Source organism: Hyperolius riggenbachi, chromosome 5 (genome assembly GCF_040937935.1).
Source record: "Hyperolius riggenbachi isolate aHypRig1 chromosome 5, aHypRig1.pri, whole genome shotgun sequence".
Lineage (NCBI taxonomy): Eukaryota > Metazoa > Chordata > Amphibia > Anura > Hyperoliidae > Hyperolius > Hyperolius riggenbachi.
The window spans coordinates 182,552,370-182,576,768 of record NC_090650.1 but is presented as its reverse complement, the minus strand read 5'-3'; the positions used below and the strand labels follow the sequence as shown (position 1 = coordinate 182,576,768).

At 48.6% G+C, this 24,399-nt stretch overlaps 1 protein-coding gene across 6 annotated transcripts in view; it reads right to left on the bottom strand.

Annotated features, from left to right (window-relative positions):
- Window positions 1–24,399, bottom strand: part of LOC137518508 (tensin-3-like) — an 841,402-nt gene that overhangs the window by 233,312 nt on the left and 583,691 nt on the right. For all 6 annotated transcript variants that reach the window (XM_068236462.1, XM_068236464.1, XM_068236463.1 and 3 more), the window contains one exon: window positions 7,603–7,734. In XM_068236462.1, the coding sequence (XP_068092563.1) occupies window positions 7,603–7,734 (132 nt within the window). The remainder of the gene's footprint in view (window positions 1–7,602; window positions 7,735–24,399) is intronic.

Below are 24,399 nucleotides of genomic sequence, written 5' to 3'. Positions count from 1 at the left end.
TCGTACTCAAAATGGGAGACTGTTAGCAGTGGGGTCCCACAGGGGTCTGTACTGGGTCCAGTGCTCTTCAATTTATTTATTAATGACCTAGTAGATGCAGTAGTGAGCAATGTTGCTATTTTTGCAGATGATACAAAATTGTGCAGAATCATCAACTCTCAGGAAGATGGTGTCATATTGCAACAGGATCTGGATAGGATGGCTATATGGGCACATACATGGCAGATGAAATTCAATGTTGAAAAATGTAAAGTCATGCATTTTGGTCGTACCAATGGTCTAGCACCATACAAAATAAATGGGATACAGTTGGGGACATCAAACTTGGAGAAGGACTTAGGAGTACTCATCGACAACAAGTTAAATAATCGTACTCAATGCCAAGCCGCTGCAGCTAAAGCTAACAACATTTTGGGATGCATTAAAAGGGAAATAAAAACTCGAGATGCTAGCATAATATTGCCCCTGTTTAACTCTCTAGTAAGGCCACATCTGGAATATGGAATTCAGTTCTGGGCACCACATTACAAAAAAGATATTGCAGTTTTAGAGCAGGTGCAGAGACGAGCAACAAAATTGCTACGTGGGATGGAAGGTCTCACTTACCAAGAAAGGTTAAATAAACTGGGTTTATTTAGTCTAGAGAAAAGACGCCTTAGAGGAGATCTAATTAACATGTATAACTACATCAGAGGGCAATATAATAGCTTGGCAGATGAGCTTTTTGTCCCTAGGCCTTCTCAAAGGACTAGAGGACATGATCTGCGCATGGAGGAAAAACGTTTTAGCCATTTATTTAGGAAAGGGTTCTTTACAGTAAGAGTGATTAAGATGTGGAATGCATTGCCACAGGAAGTCGTTATGGCAAACTCTATACCTGCATTTAAAGGGGGCTTAGATGCTTTCCTTGCGTTGAAAGACATCCATGGCTACAATTACTAGGTTATGCCTAATGATGTTGATCCAGGGATTTTATCTGATTGCCATCTGGAGTTGGGAAGGAATTTTTCCCTCTTGGGGCTAATTGGACCATGCCTTGTAAGGGTTTTTTCCGCCTACCTCTGGATCAACAGGGATATGTGAGGGAGCAGGCTGGTGTTGTACTTTGTACTGGTTGAACTCGATGGACGTATGTCTTTTTTTCAACCAAAATAACTATGTAACTATGTAAATTATTGCACACTTTCTGTAAATCCAATAAACTTCATTTCATTTCTCAAATATCACTGTGTGTGTCTCCTACATGATATATTTAATTTACTTTTTTTATCGTAACAACCAACGATTTATACAGGAAAATCGTGATGATCAACAAAGTTGCCCAAACTTTTGCATCCAATTTATTCAACCAGCAAGTAATTTTTTGATGGGAAATGATGTAGGTATCTCCCAAAAGATAATAAGACAATGTACAAGAGGAATTATTGTGGGGGAAAAAAAACATTTCTCAGCTTTAATTTACTTTTGAGCAAAAAGTGTCCAGTCCAAAATTATTCATGCCCTTCTCAATAATCAATAGAAAAGCCTTTGTTAGCGATTACAGCAATCAAATGCTTCCTATAATTGCAGACCAGCTTTTTTTTGCATGTCTCCACGGGTATTTTTGCCCATTCATCTTTAGCAATGAGCTCCAAATTTTTCAGAAATCACCTTGAATACTAATTTGCAGGCCTAAAGTGCTTTAAAACATCTTGCATGTGTATACATCAATCAGGGAGTGTAATTAGAGTACTGCTTCACACTGACACACCAAACTCACTGTGTAATGCACCGCAAACAGCTGTTTGTGTAGTGAAGGCCGTGCTGGACTGGTGCGCATCATGGCCAGAGTGCAGGCCGTGGCAGTTTCAAGCCCATATGGTCGCCGGGCTGTGGTAGCTCAATGATAGAACAACAGTGACTGTCCAGCTGCTCAAATTTGGTCTGTCCACAATGAAGCAACAACCTTATTATCTTGCGTGTGCCACCCCCCGAGACACTCATATAGCCGGCGGTCATTGCTTCATTGTGATACGCAAGTCCCTTCACCGCGGCAAGGTAATGATCACGAAGGGGAATGGGCACTTGTACATGCCTTTTGTTTTGTTGTTGCAGCCGCAGTGCAGCCAGAAAAATTAGGCAGGCATGTACACGCACCAGAAAAATTATTATAGCGACTGCTGCTAGCAGTGGCCTAAAAGATTCAGGAATCCACCTGGAGTCCTGGACCATGTTGGTGGTGGCGGAGAAGGCAGTCAAGTGGCCTGGGGGCAGAGGTGCTGTGTGGGGAGCGACTTGTCTTGGGGCAGGCAGCCAGGTAGGTATATGCAGTACTGGGTATTACAATGTGCACCTGTCACAGACAGACAGGTAGTGGACAGGCACAGTGACACTGCGTGTGCTCAGGTACGTAGGTGGGTGCACAGTGAACAACAGGTAGGTAGGTAGGTATATGCAGTGCCGGGTATTGCAATGTGCACCAGTCACACACAGATAGGTAGCGGTCGGACAGGCAGCGGTCGGACAGGCGCAGTGACACTGCGTGCGCTCACGTAGGTGGATGGGTGCACAGTGAACAACAGGTAGGTGTATGCAGTGATGGGTAATGTGCACCTGTCACACACACAGGTAGTCACTGAATGTGCTGGGCCTGGCAGTGGCACACACACAGTATGATTTATCAAGGGTGTCTATGCAACACAAGTGTCAGTGGGACACACAGAAAAAAAATAGATCACAAGAACAAGATTAGCTCTGAAAACAACTGTTGTGGGTTGCTATTTTAGCAATAAGAATCAGCAAGAAGCAAGCTAAGAAGCCTACAAGAGACTAACTAATCTTTCCCTATGAGAGAGTCTACAGCAGCTGTCCCTTCTCTATTTACTGCAGGCACACGAGTATAATGGCCGGCGGTGCCTGCCTTTTATAAGGAGGGGGAGTGGCTCCAGGAGGGAATGTAGCCTGATTGGCTACAATGTGCCTGCTGACTGTGATGTAGAGGGTCAAAGTTGACCCTAATGGTGCATTATGGGGGCGAACCGAACTTACGGAAAAGTTTGCGGTTCTCTGCGATCGCGAACTACTGGAAGTTCGCCAGGAACCTTTCGTCGGCGAACCGTTTGGGCCATCTCTATTACTCACAGTATAAAGTAAATTTTTATTAAAGAGACACTGAAGCGAAAAAAAAAATGATGATATTATGATTTGTATGTGTAGCACAGCTAAGAAATAAAACATTAAGATCAGATACATCAGTGTAATTGTTTCCAGTACAGGAAGGGTTGAGAAACTGCAGTTGTTATCTCTATGCAAACAAGCCATTAAGCTCTCCGACTAAGTTAGTCGTGGAGAGGGCTGTTATCTGACTTTTATTATCTCAACTGTTCCTGGACTATTTACTTTTCCTCTGCTAGAGGAGAGGTCATTACTTCACAGACTGCTCTGAAAGACTCATTTTGAATGCTGAGTGTTGTGTAATCTGCACATATTATAGAATGATGCAATGTTAGAAAAAACACTATATACCTGAAAATAAAAGTATGAGAATATTTTCTTTGCTGCTAATCTTCTAGTAATTATTCATAGTACACAACCAATTCACTATATCATATTTTTTTTTTTCGCTTCAGTGTCTCTTTAAACGCTCCAAAGTTGCAATGCGTTTCATGGGTCACAATCCCGCTTCATCAGGCAAAAATTTTTGGAGGGTACAAAATCGGGTCAATGACCTGGCTGAGGCCTCTGTAGCTCCTAAAGAGACACTCACCCAGGTCATTGACCTGATTTTGTACCCTCCAAAAATGTTTGCCTGATGAAGCGGGATTGTGACCCATGAAACGCGTTGCAACTTTGGAGCTTTTAATAAAAAGTTACTTCCCATTGTCTGGTCTTTCTTTCTATGAGGGAGGTGAGTGCACCAACTTCCCCCTTTTAAACCGTTTTTAATTGATTTTATTCTACTTGGTGCCTCTGTGTTACTGCTTTACAAATTGTCTAGCCCACCCTTGGTGGAGGGGTGTATCCCCATTCCTTCCTGTCTACAGAGAGCGACTTCTTAAACCTGAGCGGCATTTCTGAACAGCAGTTTTCAGATCTTGCCACAGATTCTCGACTGGATTTAGATCTGGACTTTGACTGGGCCATTCTAACACATAGTTACATAGTTACATAGTTACTTTGGTTGAAAAAAGACATACGTCCATCGAGTTCAACCAGTACAAAGTACAACTCCAGCCTGCTCCCTCACATATCCCTGTTGATCCAGAGGAAGGCGAAAAAACCCTTACAAGGTAAAAATTCCTTCCCGACTCCAGATGGCAATCAGATAAAATCCCTGGATCAACATCATTGGCATTACCTAGTAATTGTAGCCATGGATGTCATTCAACGCAAGGAAAGCATCTAAGCCCCCTTTAAATGCAGGTATAGAGTTTGCCATAACGACTTCCTGTGGCAATGCATTCCACATCTTAATCACTCTTACTGTAAAGAACCCTTTCCTAAATAAATGGCTAAAACGTTTTTCCTCCATGCGCAGATCATGTCCTCTAGTCCTTTGAGAAGGCCTAGGGACAAAAAGCTCATCCGCTAAGCTATTATATTGCCCTCTGATGTATTTATACATGTTAATTAGATCTCCTCTAAGGCGTCTTTTCTCTAGACTAAATAAACCCAGTTTATCTAACCTTTCTTGGTAAGTGAGACCTTCCATCCCACGTATCAATTTTGTTGCTCGTCTCTGCACCTGCTCTAAAACTGCAATATCTTTTTTGTAATGTGGTGCCCAGAACTGAATTCCATATTCCAGATGTGGCCTTACTAGAGAGTTAAACAGGGGCAATATTATGCTAGCATCTCGAGTTTTTATTTCCCTTTTAATGCATCCCAAAATTTTGTTAGCTTTAGCTGCAGCGGCTTGGCATTGAGTACGATTATTTAACTTGTTGTCGATGAGTACTCCTAAGTCCTTCTCCAAGTTTGATGTTCCCAACTGTATCCCATTTATTTTGTATGGTGTTAGACCATTGGTACGACCAAAATGCATGACTTTACATTTGTCAACATTGAATTTCATCTGCCATGTATGTGCCCATATAGCCATCCTATCCAGATCCTGTTGCAATATAACACTATCTTCCTTAGAGTTGATGATTCTGCACAATTTTGTATCATCTGCAAAAATAGCAACATTGCTCACTACTGTATCCACTAGGTCATTAATAAATAAATTGAAGAGCACTGGACCCAGTACAGACCCCTGTGGGACCCCACTGCTAACAGTCTCCCATTTTGAGTATGATCCATTGACCACAACTCTTTGTTTTCTGTCCATTAGCCAGTTCCCTATCCAAGCACACAGACTCTTCCCCAGTCCTTGCATCCTCATCTTTTGCACCAGACTTTTGTGGGGAACAGTGTCGAAGGCCTTAGCAAAGTCTAAGTATATCACATCTACAGCATTCCCAATATCCATATTAGCATTCACTACCTCATAAAAGCTGAGCATGTTAGTCAAACAGGACCTGTCTTTAGTAAACCCATGTTGATGCTGAGAAATAAGATTATTTTCTACTATGAAGTCATGTATAGTATCTCTTAGTAACCCCTCAAATAGTTTGCATACAACTGATGTTAAGCTTACAGGTCTATAATTTCCTGGATCTGATTTTTTGCCCTTCTTAAATAATGGGAAAACGTGGGCTGTACGCCAATCCACTGGGACTCTGCCAGTTGCAAGAGAGTCACAAAAGATAAGATAAAGGGGTTTATCTATAACTGAACTTAATTCCCTTAGGACCCGAGGATGCATGCCATCCGGGCCAGGTGCCTTGTCTATTTTTAATTTATTTAGTCTTGCCTTTACTTCTTCCTGCGTTAAGTATTTAATATTACAGTTAGAAGATTGAGACTCTTCCGCCTCTGTAATTTGCAACAGTGCTGTTTCCTTTGTAAAGACAGAAGCAAAGAAAGCATTTAATAACTCTGCCTTACCTTGGTCATCCACCATTGAGTTTCCACCTTCATCCTTTAGGAGTCCTATACAGTCAACCTTTCTTTTTTTAGAGTTGATGTACTTGTAAAACTTTTTTGGGATATGTTTTGTTTTAAACCATTCCATTGTTGCCCAGGCTTTATGTTTAGGGTTGTTGTCCTGCTGGAAGGTGAACCTCCGCCCCAGTCTCAAGTCTTTTGCAGACTCCAAGAGGTTTTCTTCCAAGATTACCCTGTATTTGGCTCCATCCGTCTTCCCATCAACTCTGACCAGCTTCCCTGTCCCTGCTGAAGAGAAGCATCCCCAGAGCATGATGCTGCCACCACCATATTTGACAGTGAAGATGGTGTGTTCAGAGTGATGTGCAGTGTTAGTTTTCCGCCACACATAGCGTTTTGCATTTTGGCCAAAAAGTTCAAATTTGGTCTCATCTGACCAGAGCACCTTCTTCCACATGTTTGCTGTGTCCCGCACATGGCTTGTGGCAAACTGCAACTGGGACTTCCTATGCTTTTCTGTAAACAATGGCTTTCTTCTTGCCACTCTTTCATAAAGGCCAACTTTGTGCAGTGCACAACTAATAGTTGTCCTATGGACAGATTCCCCCGCCTGAGCTGTAGATCTCTGCAGCTCGTCCAGAGACACCATGGGCCTCTTGACTGCATTTCTGATCAGCGCTCTCCTTGTTCAGCCTGTGAGTTTAGGTGGACGGCCTTGTCTTGGTAGGTTTACAGTTGTGCCATACTCCTTCAATTTCTGAATGATCGCTTGAACAGTGCTCCGTGGGATGTTCAAGGCTTTGGAAATCTTTTTGTAGCCTAAGCCTGCTTTAAATTTCTCAATAACTTGATCCCTGACCTGTCGTGTGTGCTTTGGACTTCACAGTGTTGTTGCTCCCAATATTCTCTTAGACAACCTCTGAGGCCCTCACAGAGCAGCTGTATTTGTACTGACATTAGATTACACACCAGTGCACTCTATTTAGTCATTAGCACTCATCAGGCAATGTCTATGGGCAACTGACTTCACTCAGACCAAAGGGGGCTGAATAATTACACACACCCCACTTTGCAGTTATTTATTTGTAAAAAAAAATGTTTAGAATCATGCATGATTTTCATTGCACTTCTCACGTGTACACCACTTTGTATTGGTCTTTCACATGGCATTCCAATAAAATGCATTCATGTTTGTGGCAGTAATATGACAAAATGTGGAAAACTTCAAGGGGGCCGAATACTTTTGCAAACCACTGTATATGTTTCATAGCCTCCCCTCCTCTCCAAGCACTGCACTTACTGTTGGTGGCATTTGAGCTATTTGGGTAATCTCTGTGGGTACCCAGAAATGGCAGTAAGATTTTATGAACCCCGTGCTCACGTATTTTTCAGTACACTTCATGCTCTGCCAGTCACATCACATAGCAATCAGCGCTTAGTCCTAATGCAACCACTCACAAGTGAGTTAAACAATGTTTTGTTCAATTAGGCATATGTGAAGTGGCAGTTCCCACTGGTACCGTGTGAGCCATGTACTGCAGTTTACTGCAGTGTTAATTAACCAACTCAATTGTATGTAATTTAGCTTCTATGTACACCCCAATTACATGTTCTTACAAAATATTTTCTTACCTCTTTTGTTCAGATGAATTACCGAGGGAGGAGGTGTAGCAACTTTCATAGCCAACCCATACGCTCCTCGGAAGGAATGACTATCTCTAACAATAAAGCATCCAGGTTCTTTGTCCTTGAGAACTGCAATAGCTGATTTTAACAGAAAGAAAATGCAGTGATTAGCAAGCTACACATAGAAGGTTGATGCCTTTTAAAACCAGAACAGTTTCAGGTATTTTAAATTTGAGACAATTTGACCAGCATGTGTTAATTCTTTTTCGTTTAAGTTAATCTAATAAGGTTTCTATTTATAAATCACTTTTTACATTTTTGCATCTTTGGGAATTTTTGATGAGGTAATATATATGCAGTCAAGATTAGTTCACACTTGGCTTTTGGAGCACCGCTTGCCCGCGATCGCGTTGGGCACATGATTTGCGCTTGTGATTCTCGTTAATAGAATGAGAATTACAGTGCAATCACCTCAAAGATGCTGCATGAAGCGCATTTGCAATTGATCAAAATTGCAAATGCCGCAATATGAATGTATCCATAGGGATTAGGGGTGCTCATGAGGACTCTCGAATTCGAATATACCCGAATATTCGGGCAGATTTTCAGGATTGCCAAAGTCGAAGCCGAAGCCCGAATGCTGATACTGAATTCGAATCCGAAGATTCCCGAATAGGCGCACTCAAATTCGTCCGGATGACGCGGTGATCATGAGGTTCAGCTTCGGTATCTGGGGAGGACATCATTGGGCCAATCAGAAGTCCTCCAGCCGAGGCCCTGGTAACCCTAGCAACCAATCAGAGGAGGGGAGCCTGGCCCTCCCCTCTATATAAGGCGGCGGCCATGTTGCGGAGCCCCGTCCTTGCTTAGTGACTTGTGGTACTGAGAGCATCTCCAGTGCTGCTGTGTCTGAGAGCAAGTGCTTTTCTTGTGTTAAACCCAGCGTTTTGCATCCTACTCTCATTCTACACACTTATATTGTACTCATTTATAGTTAGATAGTAATTTGATTGTTTTTAGTCAGCTAGTGTATACTGTGCTAGGCTAGTGTTAGTCTGTGTGTGTGTGCCTTAGCCTACTACTAGCTTAGGTAGGTTAGGGATTATAGTTAGTTGTGTACTAATACTAGTTTTGTTAATTTGTACTGCTGTGGTCTGTTAGTTTATTAGCTTCAGTACCATGTTAGTTAATAGTTATTGACTGTGTACAGGCCAACATCCGTTGTGATCTGTGACAGTCATCTGCCCGACCGTATTGATTGATTGCGTCCAACCGTGTGTGACCAACTTTAGTTGTCACTCACTGTTATTGTGTAGTACACTAGGGATTTATAGTTAATTGCGTACTACTACCTACCACTACTACTACTACTACTACTACTACTTGTTTATTGTTAGTCTGTGAGTTTATTAGCTTCTGTACTGTGTAATAGTTACTTCACAGGCCAGCATCCGTTGTGATCTGTGACTGTCATCTGCCCGACCCTATTGATTGATTGCGTCCGACCGTGTGTGACTGACTTTAATTGTGACTGCCTGTCACACGAGTTAGTTATTGTGTAGTACACTAGGGATTTATAGTTAGTTGCGTACTACTACTACCACTACTACTACTACTACTACTCGTTTACTTAATTTCTACTGTTAGTCTGTGAGTTTATTAGCTTCTGTACTGTGAAATAGTTACTTCACAGGCCAGCATCCGTTGTGATCTGTGACTGTCATCTGCCTGACCCTATTGATTGATTGCGTCCAACCGTGTGTGACCGACTTTAATTATCACTGTCTGTCACATGAGTTAGTTAGTGACCAGGGGCGTAACTAGAAATCACTGGGCCCCCCTGCGAATATTTGGATGGGGCCCCCCCCCATAGGTGCCAAATAATCGTAATGGGGCAGCGTTTCACTGTAAATTAATTGTAAAGTGGGCAGCATTTTACCAGACAATCGTAATGTGGGCCAGAAAATCGTAATGTGGGCAGAGTTCACCAGAAAATCGTAATGTGGGCCTTTAGAAAATCATAATGTGGGCAGAGTTCACCAGAAAATCGTAATGTGGGCACCAGTCACCAGAAAATAGTAACGTGAGCAGCAGTCACCAGAAAATTGTAACGTGGGCAGCATTCACCAGACAATCGTAATGTGGGCAGCGTTCACCAGAATATCGTAATGTGGGACAGAAAATCGTAATGTGGGCAGAGTTCACCAGAAAATTGTAACATGGACAGCATTCACCAGACAATCGTAACTTGGGCAGTGTTCACCAGAAAATCGTAATGTGGGCCAGAAAATCGTAATGTGGGCAGCGTTCACCAGAAAATCGTAACGTGGACAGCATTCACCAGACAATCGTAACGTGGGCAGTGTTCACCAGAAAATCGTAATGTGGGCCAGAAAATCGCAATGTGGGCAGCAGTCACCAGAAAATCGCCATGTGGGCAGCAGTCACCAGAAAATTGCAATGTGGGCATCAGTCACCAGAAAATCCTAATGTGGGCAGCAGTCACCAGAATATCGTAATGTGGGCAGCAGTCACCAGAAAATCCTAATGTGGGCAGCAGTCAGTCACCAGAATGTCGTAATGTGGGCAGCAGACACCAGAAAATCCTAATGTGGGCAGCAGTCACCAGAAAATCCTTATGTGGGCAGCAGTCACCAGAAAATCGCAATGTGGGCAGCAGTCACCAGAAAATCGCAATGTGGGCAGCAGTCACCAGAAAATCGCAATGTGGGCAGCAGTCACCAGAAAATCCTAATGTGGGCAGCATACACCAGAAAATCGCAATGTGGGCAGCAGACACCTGAAAATCGCAATGTGGGCAGCAGACACCTGAAAATCGTAATGTGGGCAGCAGACACCTGAAAATCATAATGTGGGCAGCAGACACCTGAAAATCGTAATGAGGGCAGCAGACACCTGAAAATCGCAATGTGGGCAGCAGTGACCAGAAAATCGCAATGTGGGCAGCAGACACCTGAAAATCGCAATGTGGGCAGCAGACACCTGAAAATCGCAATGTGGGCAGCAGACACCTGAAAATCGTAATGTGGGCAGCAGACACCAGAAAATCGCAATGTGGGCAGCAGACACCAGAAAATCATAATGTGGGCAGCAGACACCTGAAAATCGTAATGTGGGCAGCAGACACCTGAAAATCGTAATGTGGGCAGCAGACACCTGAAAATCGTAATGTGGGCAGCAGACACCTGAAAATCGTAATGTGGGCAGCAGACACCTGAAAATCGCAATGTGGGCAGCAGACACCAGAAAATCATAATGTGGGCAGCAGACACCAGAAAATCGCAATGTGGGCAGCAGTGACCAGAAAATCGCAATGTGGGCAGCAGTGACCAGAAAATCGTAATGTGGGCAGCAGACACCAGAAAATCGCAATGTGGGCAGCAGTGACCAGAAAATCGTAATGTGGGCAGCAGACACCAGAAAATCATAATGTGGGCAGCAGACACCTGAAAATCACAATGTGGGCAGCAGACACCTGAAAATCATAATGTGGGCAGCAGACACCTGAAAATCACAATGTGGGCAGCAGTGACCAGAAAATCACAATGTAGGCAGCAGACACTAGAAAAAAAAATGCACCTGTGAAAAAAAAAACAATTCACTTACCTGACAGAAGTCTTCTCCTCTCCCGGCATCTGGCTCGCAGCTCCCCGAGTCCTCCTGCAGCACATCTCCCGCGCTGACAGGCAGAGTGCAGGGCTACTGCAAGATGGCTGCCGAAGCCCTGTGCTAGACACACAAATAGTCTCCAGGGTAGGGCTTCTTCGGCGGCCATCTTGCCGTAGCCCTGCTCTGCCTGCCGGAGACTATGCAGGCTATTGGAGTGGGGCTGCGGGGAATGAACTGGCGCAGCGTCTATTAGACGCTGCGGCCAGTTGAGCACCTTGCTGGGGGGTCCAGAGCAGCGCTCCCCCCACGCACAGTGAGCGGGCCCCAGAGCAGCCCCGGGCGGCAGGGCCCCCCTGCGGCTGAGAGAGTCGCATCCCCGGTAGGTACGCCGGTGGTGACAGCCTTTCCTCCTCCGGGCCCCTGACTTGCTAGGGGCCCCCCTGCAACTGCAGGGGCTGCAGGGTCTATTCCTACGCCCCTGTTAGTGACTACTGTAGACTACACTACTGTTAGTAGTACTACTACAATTTAAATAAACAAAACAAAAACTTTCATTTTTTGTTGTCACCACCAGTCACCACCAACTCAGACTCTTTATTAAAGTTTACACCCTTTCCCGCCCTTTTCTACGCATATATATTTTTTCTTATTGTATTTGTATAATTGTACAATGACTGGCAGAGGTAGAGGGCGAGGCACCACCAGGAGAGGCAGCACCATTGCAGCAGCCACTGCCAGCACCAGCAGGTCTGTGACTGGTCCACCGCCAGCCACTGACCGCAGAGTTGTGGAGGAAGGAGCAGAGGCGCAACAGCAGCGTGTTGCGCCCATCTTTGAGACGGTTCGTCGCCCCCGGGCCATTGCGGAGAGTCAGGTGCAGACTGTGGTGGAAATGATGGCGGAGCAGCAAGTCACCGTTTCCAGCCAGACCTCCAGCACGAGCCAGACCAGTGCCACCACCACCAGCACTCCGGTCCGCACCAGGCCTCCACCACCGCTTGAGGTCACGTCGACCCCAGCGACCAGCCTGCCCTCACTGAGCTCGCTCTTCACCCCAGGGACCGCAAGTGTTTTGAGGGATGTTGTGGAGCAGTTTGAGGAGGAGATAATAAGGACATGCAAGGAGGAGGAGGAGTTTGAGGTGGAGGAGTTTGTTGTTGGTGCTGATGAGGAGGGGCGTGATGCAGGGGATTTTGGGGTAGAGGAGTTGGTTGAGGCGGGCTCAGAGGAGATGTTTGGGGATGATGATGATGTGCTGCTGGATCCTTCCTATGTGCCACCAGTATCACCAGCACGGTTGGTTGAAGTCAGCTCGTCATCGTAGGAGGAGGCGTCTCTGGCGCAGAGGCGCTGCAGCAGCAAGGCGGCCAGCACAGGGCGAGGAAGGCAGGAGCCACAGCCTGCTGCTTCAGCCGCTACCACCACCCGCAGCAAACCTCCTAGCAAACAGAAAAAAACACAACCCTCCAAGGGCAAAAAAAATCCCCAGCCCTCAGGCTGAAAGGGCAAGCTGAAATCCCCAGTCTGGCGGTTCTTCACTACGTGCGAAGACGACAAGACCCGTGCAATTTGCCACACTTGCGGTATCAGTCTGAGCAGAGGTCGCGATCTCAACAAGTTGAGTACCCACTTAGAGACCAGACATTTCAATGAGTACAGTGAGTTTGTGAAGCTTAAGGACAGTGGCGCAGGCAGTGGTCAGAGCCAGACAAAAACTGCACAGACTTCAGCAGCATCCCACCCTACTGCCCATCCAGCAGCAGCAGCAGGAGCACAGCAGCAACTCACTGTCCCCCCCCCCCCCGTGCAGCCAGTCCTCAGTGGCCTCATCAGCTTCCTCCACAGTGGCCTCCTCTTCCTCCCATGCAGGCAAACGCCGCCAGACCCTGCTCAGCGATTTGTTCCCCGGTGTGACCAAGGTCCTGCCTCCCACCAACAGGCGCATCCGGGTGCTGAACGGGTTGCTTGCCCGGGCCATGTGCTCCCAGCTTCTGCCATACTCCTTTGTGCACGAGGGGAGTGACATGAGAGTGCTGCTGCAGTTTGGAATCCTGGAGTAGCAAGTCCTCAGCCGCCACTATTTCTCCCGCACGGTGATCCCAGCACTGCACCGCTTTGCTATGGCGAACGTGGGCCACGTGCTCGATCACGCCGTGAGTGCGTGGATCCACGTCACCATAGATTCGTGGAGCAGCCGTTTTGGGACAGACCGCTACCTGTCCTTCACGGCCCACTGGGTCAGCCTGGTGGAATGCGCCAGCGAGGAAGCAGCAGGTCCATCCTCGGGCGCATCAGTGGCAGCAGCAGCACCAGTCACCCACTATGTGGTGCCACCACGCGGGGTCAGGGGAGAAGCAGCAGCTCCAATCGCCAAGTGACCCCGCCTCAACAGCAGCGTGAAGGCCCGCCTTTGCCAAGCGCTGCTGGAGATGAAAAGCCTGGGGAAGAACAATCTTACCGCAGTCAACGTGCTCCGCTACCTGAGGGAGCAGGAGACGACGTGGCTGACCCCCAGAGGCCTCCGAGTCGGATTGGTGGTGTCCGACAATGCGGCCAACCTGCTGGCTGCCATCAGCAGGGGAGACTTGACCCACTTCCCCTGCTTGGCCCACGTCCTCAACCTAGTGGTGCAGAAGTTCATGCGCACCTACTGTTGTAAGTGGCGCGGAAAATTGTGCTCACTTTCTGCCGCTCAGCTGCTGCCGCAGCAAACCTGGCAGACATCTGCCACGACACCGCATTGTCATCGATGTGCCAACTCGCTGGAACTCCCCCCTGGCGATGCTGGAGCAGCTGGTTGAGCAGAGGAGGCTTGTCAACTGCCCCATCATCGAGGGCACTATCGCCGGCACCAACAAACTCCAGCTCCTCTCCAACACACAGTGGGGGCAGATGCAGCAGGTCTGCTTGGTGTTGGCTCCCTTCCTGCAGGGAACCAACCTGGTCAGTGAGGAACGGGCATCCCTCTGCCAGTGGGTGCCCTTTGTTTGTCTGCTGGACAGGGCACTTGGCGATTTGGTGGATTTGGGAGAGGAGTGTAATGGTCCGCTCTGCTGTCTGCACAGACAGACAGCTTCTTGACCATTTTGTAGGTCTGAGTGCTGCAGGTCCCTGGAAAGGAGACCTGTCTTCACTCTGCAAGTTTCAGAGTTGCTCTGCTGGTGAGGAATTTGCATCCACTTGTCATGAAAATTGCTTAGCTGCTTCCTTTGATGGCTTGCAGTATAAATACCTTTTGCTCCCAGAATTCCCTGCTGGTCATAGAGGTTTGTTCCTTCTAACTTACCTGGAGTCTCAGCCTTTGCTAATTGTTTGCTAAGATTATCTTAGAGTAATTCCTTGGGAGTGCACTAGCATTCCTTCTAGCGTAGTCAGGTTGTAATTATCTGTATTGCCTTGTACTGTCTATGTGTTGCGATTGTCTTGGCTGCTTCGGCGGAACTAGTGGGGCAGCGTGGGTAGCGCTGTGCAGCCATTCCTGGTCTATTTCATTCCTATATCTGGTGAGTCTCGTGTCTGTTCTCTGCTTATGAAATACACATTCGGGTACTTTTGGCATATGGCTTGCCGTCATTTTCCTCCACCTGCTGTATCTGTTTATTCACTTGCTGATTAAGGTCTTACCTCTTATATTTTTTGCACTATCTACCTCATTGGTGTTCCCTTTGGGTTTCTTTTTTTCACTGCATAACTTTTAGATGTTGTATATTTATTGAAGTGTGTTATATATTTTGCACTGCAGATATTGTGGGAGATTTTCTCATGATATCCTATTAATTAGTTCAGCACAGGTTGATAAGCACTGGCACTTTATATTGAGCAGAGAACTTTATAGGATTTTTTTATGTTTGCATGTTACTCTATATTTCTCCTGGGATAATATCTTGTGTAGCGGATGTCTCTAGTACCATATGAATTATTTATATTTTTTGGGACACTGCTTTAATTACTATCACAAAGATACCCAGGAGAACTATTTATTTATCTTTGACATAATACACACCTGACTCAATTGTGTACCTTTGTTATTTGGGGGCCTGTGTATCAGATCTGGCTGCCTGTTTTTAATTGTTTTTATTCTTCTGAGCTGGTTTTGAATAAAGATTTTTTCACTGATCCAGGTGTCTTGAGCCATACATAAGCTATCGTCTTAAGCTATCGCTATCATTATTATTATTATTATTATTATAGAACAGTGGGGGATTCTAGTTCTTCTCTTTTATATTAGATTGTCTTGTCGCCAGCGGCGGTTGACAGGAAATCGTTCTGTCTGTTGGGATCGCATTCGCCCTAGCGGTAGTGGCGGTGGTTCCTTCTGTACTCTGTCTTAGGGGTGCGAGCCAGAGCAGCGGTTGCTCCATCTCTCTGTCTGTCTGGATCGCATCCGCCCTAGCGGTAGTGGCGGTGCATCCTTCTGCACTCTGTCTGGGAGTGTAGGCCAGAGCTGCGGTGGCTACTGGTTACTCCTTCTGTCTGTGTTGTCTGGAACGAACGCTTGCGGTGAGGCAACCATTTAGCAAGCGTTCGCGTTCTCTATTCATTCTCGTGTTACATTGGTTAGTTAGGGTTGGCGCGTTTTGTCTCTGTTGCACTTCTCGTGCGGAGACCGCGCCATTAGCGTGTTTTGTCGCTGTTGCGCTTTTCGTGTGGCGACCGCGCTTAGCGAGTGCGTTTGTTATTTTCCTTGGCGTTCTGATCATTGTTGTTTGCTGTGTCTTTCTCGCTACACTTGTGCTCTGTCTCTACTCGGTCTTGTGTCACTGTTGGAAATCGCCATTCTTGCGATTGCGTTCCCACTTGGTTTCCGCTGTTGTGTGTTCACCATCGCCGGGTGGCGACTAGATTGGTGGACACACATACATTCTGTCTCTGTGCTCACTTTCTCTCTACAAGTGCATTGCACCAAAGCTGGGTTCTGTCGTTTAATACACTTGTGGAGGACTTCCGCAGTGTCAGCGCACATCTTGTGCGCTGACCACGGAGATAATTCCACAATCGTTACAAGGAGGCTGCGCAGGTATTTGAGTCCTTGGAGGAGGATGAGGATGAGTTGGAGGTGCTGGATGTTGCTGCTGAGGGGGAACAGCGGAGCGCAGCTGCAGTGGTGCGAGGGTGGAGAGAGGAGGAAGAGGCTCAGGGGCCAGAGGAGGAGAAGGAGAGCGTTGCGGCCGCTGACCCTAATGTCTCTGCTGGACGGACCACCCTGTTCCCCATGGCAGCGCACAAGCTGCGCTGCCTGCGCACAGACCCCAGGGTCAAGCAGGTGCAAGCGAGGGAGGATGCCTGCATAAGCATGATCCTGGACCCACGGCTGAGGGGGAGGTGGGCTCAGTTTCTGCCTGCTGGAGACCGTGAGCAGCGAACAAGGGAGTTGCAGGAGATCCTTGTTCAGCGATTGGAGGAAGCCTTCCCCCAGCCTTCTGTCCCTATCCAGCCAGCACAGCAGCCGGTGCCTGCGGCCAGCAGCAGCATCAGGTGCCCAGGAGACCTGCTGTTATTGACAAAAGTGTTCTACATGACGGTAGAGCAGCCGAGAGAGGATGTGCGTGCAGCAGCCACCTCCTCTCAAAGTCACAGCCAGCGCATGACCCGGATGGTGGACGACTACATGGGGTCCTTCAGTGGGCTTGACACCGGCAGCGAGGAGCCTGTGGACCCCATGGAGTACTGGGTGGAGCGCTTGCACATCTGGAGTGAGCTGGCGCAGTACACCCTGGAAGTATTGTCTTGCCCCCCCTTCCAGTATGCTGTCCGAGAGGTGCTTCAGTGCGGCCGGTGGCGTGGTCCCCGAGAAGCGCTCTGGTCTGTCCACAGAGGGCATGGACAGACTGACATTTTTGAAGATCAACCAGGCCTGGATTGAAGGCACGTTCCAGGCACCTGTTGTCGGTGAGAGGAGGACATGAGGTGCCTGGGAATTATTGTTTGACATCAACCTTCAGTCCCTGGGTCCTGATAATTTGGCCTTGTTTTTCTTTAGTTCCTGTGGTACTAACGCTAGGTACCATGGGCCATGATATGCCTGCTGCCACACGTCACTCCTCCTCCTGCTGCATTTAACATCCTGCTGTTTGTGATCCCACCGCTAGGGTCCACAGAATACTACATTGCCTGCCAGGGGCATAGCTAGAAATGACTGGGCCCCATAGCAAATTTTTTGTATGCCCCCCCCCCCCACCACCACAGCCGCCGCCTCCCCCCCAACGACCTTCCAACCCAACGCACCTCTCGGACCTCCCACCCAAACATTTCTCCAGAAAATAATCGCTATGTGGGGAGCAGTCACCAGAAAATAATCACTATGTGGGGAGCAGTCACCAGATAATCATTATGTGGGGAGCAGTCACCAGATAATAATCGTTATGTGCGCAGCATTCACCAGAAAATAGTCGCTATGTGGGGAGCAGTCACTAGTAAACAATCGTTATGTGGGGAGCAGTCACCAGAAAATAATCTTAGTGGGGAGCAGTCACCAGAAAATAATTGTTGTGGGGAGCAGTCACCAGAAAAGAATCGTTATGTGGGGAGCAGTCACCAGATAATAGTTATGTGGGGAGCAATTACCAGAAAATAATCGTTATGTGGGGAGCAGTCACCAGATAATAGTTATGTGGGGAGCAGTCACCAGATAATAATCGCTATGTGGGAAGCAGTCACCAGAAAATAATCGTTATGTGGGGAGCAGCCACCAGAAAATAATCGTTATGTGGGGAGCATTCACATAATTGTTAAGTGCGCAGAAAATAAACCATTCCCCCACCCCACAGCAGCCAGTCACATGTAGCATCATGGCCGCCGGCCAGGTATGGGTGGCGGTTGGCAGCAGCCAGCAACTCTCTCTCCCCATCCCCCTCCCCACAGCAACCAGCACCTCTCCCCCCCCCCCACAGCAGCCAGCACCTTTCTCCCCCCCCCCCCACACACACAGCAGCCAGCACCTTTTTCTCCCCCATCCCCCCACACAGCAGCCAGACCCTTTCTCTCCCCCACCCCCCCACACAGCAGCCAGCACCTTTCACTCCCCCCCCCCCCCCCCACAGCAGCCAGCACCTTTCTCTCCCCCATCCCCCCCCACACAGCAGCCAGCACCTTTCTCTCCCCCATCCTCCCCACAAAACAGCCAGCACCTTTCTCTCCCCCATCCCCCCCACACAGCAGCCAGCACCTTTCTCTCCCCCACCTCCCCACACAGCAGCCAGCACCTTTCTCTCCCAGATCCCCCCCACACAGCAGCCAGCACCTCTCTCCCCCATCCCCCCACACAGCAGCCAGCAACTTTCTCTCCCCCATCCCCCCACACAGCAGCCAGCACCTTTCTCTCCCCCCCCCCCCCCACACACAGCAGCCAGCACCTTTCCCTCCCCCTCCCCCCCCCCCACACAGCAGCCAACACCTTTCTCTCCCCCATCCCCCCCACACAGCAGCCAGCACCTTTCTCTCCCCCATCCCCCCCACACAGCAGCCAGCACCTTTCTCTCCCCCATCCCCCCCACACAGCAGCCAGCACCTTTCTCTCCCCAAACCCCCCCCCCCCCCCACACACAGCAGCCAGCACCTTTCTCTCCCCCATCCCCCCCACACAGCAGCCAACACCGTTCTCTCCCCCCCCCCCCCCCCCCCACACAGCAGCCAGCACCTTTCTCTCCCCCACCCCCCCCCCCCACACAGCAGCCAGCACCTTTCTCTCCCCCATCCCCCCCACACAGCAGCCAGCACCTTTCTCTCCCCCATCCCCCCACACAGCAGCCAGCACCTTTCTCTCCCCCATCCCCCCCCCCCCACAGCAGCCAGCACCTTTCTCTCCCCCCCCTCACAGCAGCCAGCACCTCCCCCCCCCCCACAGCAGCCAGCAACTCTCTCCCCCATTCCGTCCCCCCCAACACAGGCGGCAACTCTCTCTCCCACCCCCCCTTCCCCCCCCCCCCCCCACAGCAGCTAGCAACTCTCTCCTCCCCCCCCTGCCAGCAACTATCCCCCCCCCCCAGCAGCCAGCAACAGCAACTCTCTCTCTCCCCTGCCCTATCCCCCCCAGCACCAGGTTGCATCATGGCATGGGTGGCAGCAGCAGGCAGCAAGCAAGTCCCCCCGGGCCGGCCCCATCACCCACCTCCGTCCACTGCAGGCAGCAGCACCAGCCGGCACCAGTGAGGCACGCGTCGCCCCGCACAAAGTACTTACAAATGGCTGCAGCTGCCTTGCCAGCTTGCGTGAGACAGTGGGGTGGGGTCGGGTCGGATCAGGTCGGTGTGCTCCGCTCTCCTCCTCAATCCACTCCCTCCTGCTCCTGGTCGCAGCCAGTCACCACGAGGTCTGACTGACTGTCAGAGAGAATGAGTCACTCGCTGACTCCTCCTGCTGTCTCCTCCTTCTGCCTCCCTGGCTGGCCGGAACTATACAGTAAGTGTCGGCCCGGCAGCCAGGGAGGATCAATGCGCCGCTACATGGTCCCCCTCCTCACCAGCCACCTTATCAGAGGAGGGGGGCCGGGGGAGGGCGCGCGCCGCTGTTTTAAAATTATGGGGGAGGGGCTGGATGGGACGGCATCATTAAAAAAAAAGAAAAAAAAAAGTCCATTGACTCTGCACGGGCTCCTGTGGCGTAGGGATACCGTGGGCCCCATAGCAACGCTATGGCGGCTATCCCCATTGCTGCGCCACTGTTGCCTGCTGCCAAACGTCCCTCCTCCTCCTGCTGCTACTGTATTTATTTATTTATTTATTTATTTATTGTATTTATAAAGCGCCAACATATTACACAGCGCTGATTTTTATCCTCCTGCTGTCTGTGTTCCCACCGCCAGGGTCCACAGAATTATGTGCTGCTGCCATGCGCCACTAGCTATTACACTACTACAATAGCTATATAGTGTCTGGGTTGTCCCAGTTGTGCATTGGACACAATGTGGGATCATGACTGCTGTCCGGAACCTCCTGCTGTTGGTGTTTATTTACAGCCGTGCTACCAACGCTAGGTACCATGGCCCTATTACATTGCCTGCTGCCACATGTCACTCCTCCTCCAGCTGCTGCTGCTGCTGTAGTAATCCTCCTGCTGTCTGTGTTCCCACCATCAGGGTCCACAGAATACATTGCCTGCTGCCAAATGTCACTCCTCCTCCTGCTGTATTTATCCTCCTGCTGTCTGTGTTCCCACCGCCAGGGTCCACAGAATTATGCGCTGCTGCCATGCGCCACTAGCTATTATGCCACAAATTTAGCTATGCTGGTGTTGAAGAAAATTTTTTACAAGAGTAGAGTTCTGTAAGGTAAAAAACATTAAGTTGGGTACAAGAAATATGAACACAAAAAAAAAAAAGATGGTGGTGGTAAAGAAGAAGAAGAATAACCAGGAGTAGAAGAAGAACAAGAAGAAGAACAAGAAGAACAAGAACAACTAGATGATGATGATGAAGAAGAAGAAGAAGAACCAGATGATTGAAGAAGAAAAAGAAGAACCAGATGATCAAGAAGAAGGACCAGATGATGATGAAGAAGAACCAGATGATGATGAAGAAGAACCAGATGATGAAGAAGAAAACGAAGAAGAACCAGGTGAAGAAGAAGATGAAAAACCAATTGAAGATGAACCAGAAGAAGAAGAACCAGGTGAAGAAGAAGAACTTGAAGAACCACATGCAAGTGAAGAAGAAGATGATGAAGATGATAGTAATGATTGATGACGAGAAAAAAGATGGTAAAACAGAAAAAAAAGACGGTGAAGAAAAAGATGGAGAGAACGAAAAGAAGGTGAAGACGGTGAAGAAGAATAAACAAGAAATGCAGAAAAAAAGTTTTCCATCAAATTTCTTTTTTTTAATTACACCTATTTAACCACTTGCCGACCACCCACAGCCGATTGGCGGCGGCAAGGGCTGGGCCCAAACGACCGCAATACGCCCATCGGCGGCGGGCAATACGCCCATCGGCGGCAACAGGCTCCGCCCACCTGGCGCAGTAACCCGCCGGCTGTTCAGAAGCGCCGGCGGGTTATTAGCTGCAAGATCGCCGCATGTAAACTGTATAATACACTTTGTAATGGATACAAAGTGTATTATACAGGCTGCCTCCTGCCCTGGTGGTCCCAGTGATTGAGGGACCACCAGGGCAGGCTGCAGCCCCCAGGTAAGCACTCAAGCACCCTGATCTGCCCCCCCTGCCCTCTGATTGCCCACAGCACCCCTCAGACCCCCCCTCCCACCCACCAGACCCCTGTTTGCACCCAATCACCCCCCTAATCACCCATCAATCACTCCCTGTCACTATGAGTGGGCGCTATTTTTTTGATTAGGTCCTAAACTTCCCCCTGGGGGCTCCTGATCACCCCCCCACACTCTCAGATCCTCCCCAGACCCCCCCCCCCTGTACTGTATACATCTATCCTCCCCTGTAATCACCTGTCAATCACTCGTCAATCACCCCCTGTCACTGCCACCCATCAGATCAGACCCTAGCCTGCCTCTTACAGCATCTGATCACCCACCCACACCATTAGATCGCCCACAGACCCACCCTCAGATCACCTCCAAATTCCATTGCTTACATCTATTCTGCCATATAATCACCCACTGATCACCCATCAATCACCCTGTCACCACCTGTCACTGCTACCCATCAGATCAGACCCCTATCTGCCCCTAGGGCACCCAATCACCCGCCCACACCCTCAGAATGCCCTTAGACCCCCCAGACCTCCCCCCTGTGTACTGTATACATCTATTCTCCCCTGTAATTACCTGTCAACCACCCCCTGTCACTGCCACCCATCAGATCAGACCCTAACCTGCCTCTTACGGGCATCTGATCACCCACCCACACCATCAGATCGCCCGCAGACCCACCCTCAGATCACCTCCAAAGTGCATTGTTTACATCTGTTCTGCCATCTAATTACCCACTGATCACTCATCAATCACCCCCTGTCACCACCTATCACTGCTACCCATCAGATCAGACCCCTATCTGCCCCTAGGGCACCCAATCACCCACCCACACCCTCAGAAAGCCCTCAGACACCCCCCCCCCCCAGACCTCCCACCCTGTGTACTGTATACATCTATTCTTACCTGTCAATCACCCATTAAACACCTCCTGTCACTGCCACCCATCAGATCAGACCCTAACCTGCCCCTTACGGGCATCTGATCACCCACCCACATGCTCAGATCGCCCGCAGAACCACTTTTCAGCTCACCTCCAAAGTGCATTGTTAAGATCTGTTCTGCCATCTAATCACCCACTGATCACCCACTGATCACCCATCAATCACCCCCTGTCACCACCTGTCACTGCTACCCATCAGATCAGACCCTAATCTGCCCCTTGGGCACCCAATCACCCACCCACACCCTCAGACACCAGCCCTGATCACCTCGCCAGTGCATTGCTTGCATCTATTCCCCCCTCTAATCACACCTTGAGACACCCATCAATCACCTCCTGTCACCTCCTAGCACACCTACCCATCAGATCAGGCCCTAATTTGCCCCGTGTGGGCTCCTGATCACGCGGCCAAACCCTCAGATCCCCCCCAGACCCCCTTCCAATCACCTCCCCAGTGCATTGATTGCATCTATTTTCTCCTCTAACCACCTCCTGAGACACCCATCAATCACCTCCTGTCACCCCCCTAGCACTCCTATCCATCAGATCAGGCCCTAATCTGCCCCCTGCAGGCTTCTGATCACCCAGCCAAACCCTCACCCGCCCCACCGCAGTGACAGAATTTTTTTTTTCTGATCACTACTGGTATGACTTAATTGTGGCTGAGACCAACCATTATGCCACACAATACGCAACCGCCAATCCAAGAAGCTACCATGCCCAGCCTTTTCGGTGGAAACCACTCCAAAGTTTCCGAACTTAACATTTTTTGGGGCCTTCTTCTTAACATGGGTCTAGTCAAAAATAATGTATTGCGGTCTTATTGGTCTACGCACCCAATACATCACATGCCCATGTTCTCTGCTGCCATGTCAAGGTCACGATTTGAGAACATCCTGCGCTTCCTGCAGTTCAGTGCCAATACAACCTGTCATCTAAGAGGCCACCCTGCTTATGACCGGTTCCACAAAATTCACCCCCTCATAGACCACCTGTCATCAAAATTTGCAGATGCTTATACCCCTGAACAGTCATTTTGAGGCATTTGGTTTCCAGACTACTCCCCATGGTTTTGGGCCCCTAAAATGCCAGGGCAGTATAGGAACCCCACAAGTGACCCTATTTTAGAAAAAAGACACCCCAAGGTATTCCGTTAGGTGTATGACGAGTTCATAGAAGATTTTATTTTTTGTCAAAAGTTAGCGGAAATTGATTTTTATTGTTTTTTTTCACAAAGTGTAATTTTCCACTAACTTGTGACAAAAAATAAAATCTTCTATGAACTCACCAGACACCTAATGGAATACCTTGGGGTGTCTTCTTTCTAAAATGGGGTCACTTGTGGGGTTCCAATACTGCCCTGGCATTTTAGGGGCCCTAAACCATGAGGAGTAGTCTAGAAACCAAATGCCTCAAAATGACCTGTGAATAGGACGTTGGGACCCTTAGCGCACCTAGGCTGCAAAAAAGTGTCACACATGTGGTATCGCCGTACTCAGGAGAAGTAGTATAATGTGTTTTGGGGTGTATTTTTACACATACCCATGCTGGGTGGGAGAAATATCTCTGTAAATGGACAATTGTGTGTAAAAAAATCAAAAAATTGTCATTTACAGAGATATTTCTCCCACCCAGCATGGGTATATGTAAAAATACACCACATAACACATTATACTACTTCTCCTGAGTACGGTGGTACCACATGTGTGGCACTTTTTTGCACCCTAACTGCGCTAAGGGGCCCAAAGTCCAATGAGTACCTTTAGGATTTCACAGGTCATTTTGAGACATTTGGTTCTATAGAAATCGAGAATACATTTGTATTACAGCGCTCTGTCAGAACGGAACACTTCCACCCTCCTTTGCCTTAATGACAAACATCCATTGACTCGCCGGGACACTGAGCAATGCGCATATGGAAGTGCACCCTCTTACATACTATTAACCGGGCATGAACTGAGCAGAACGGATGGCTCGCTACTGCGGCAGCCACGTGAGTAAAGACTCCGACGGGTGGGGGAGCCAGGGAATAGCCTGCAATGCTCTGTCATACACCTGGCATCACCTATCACCA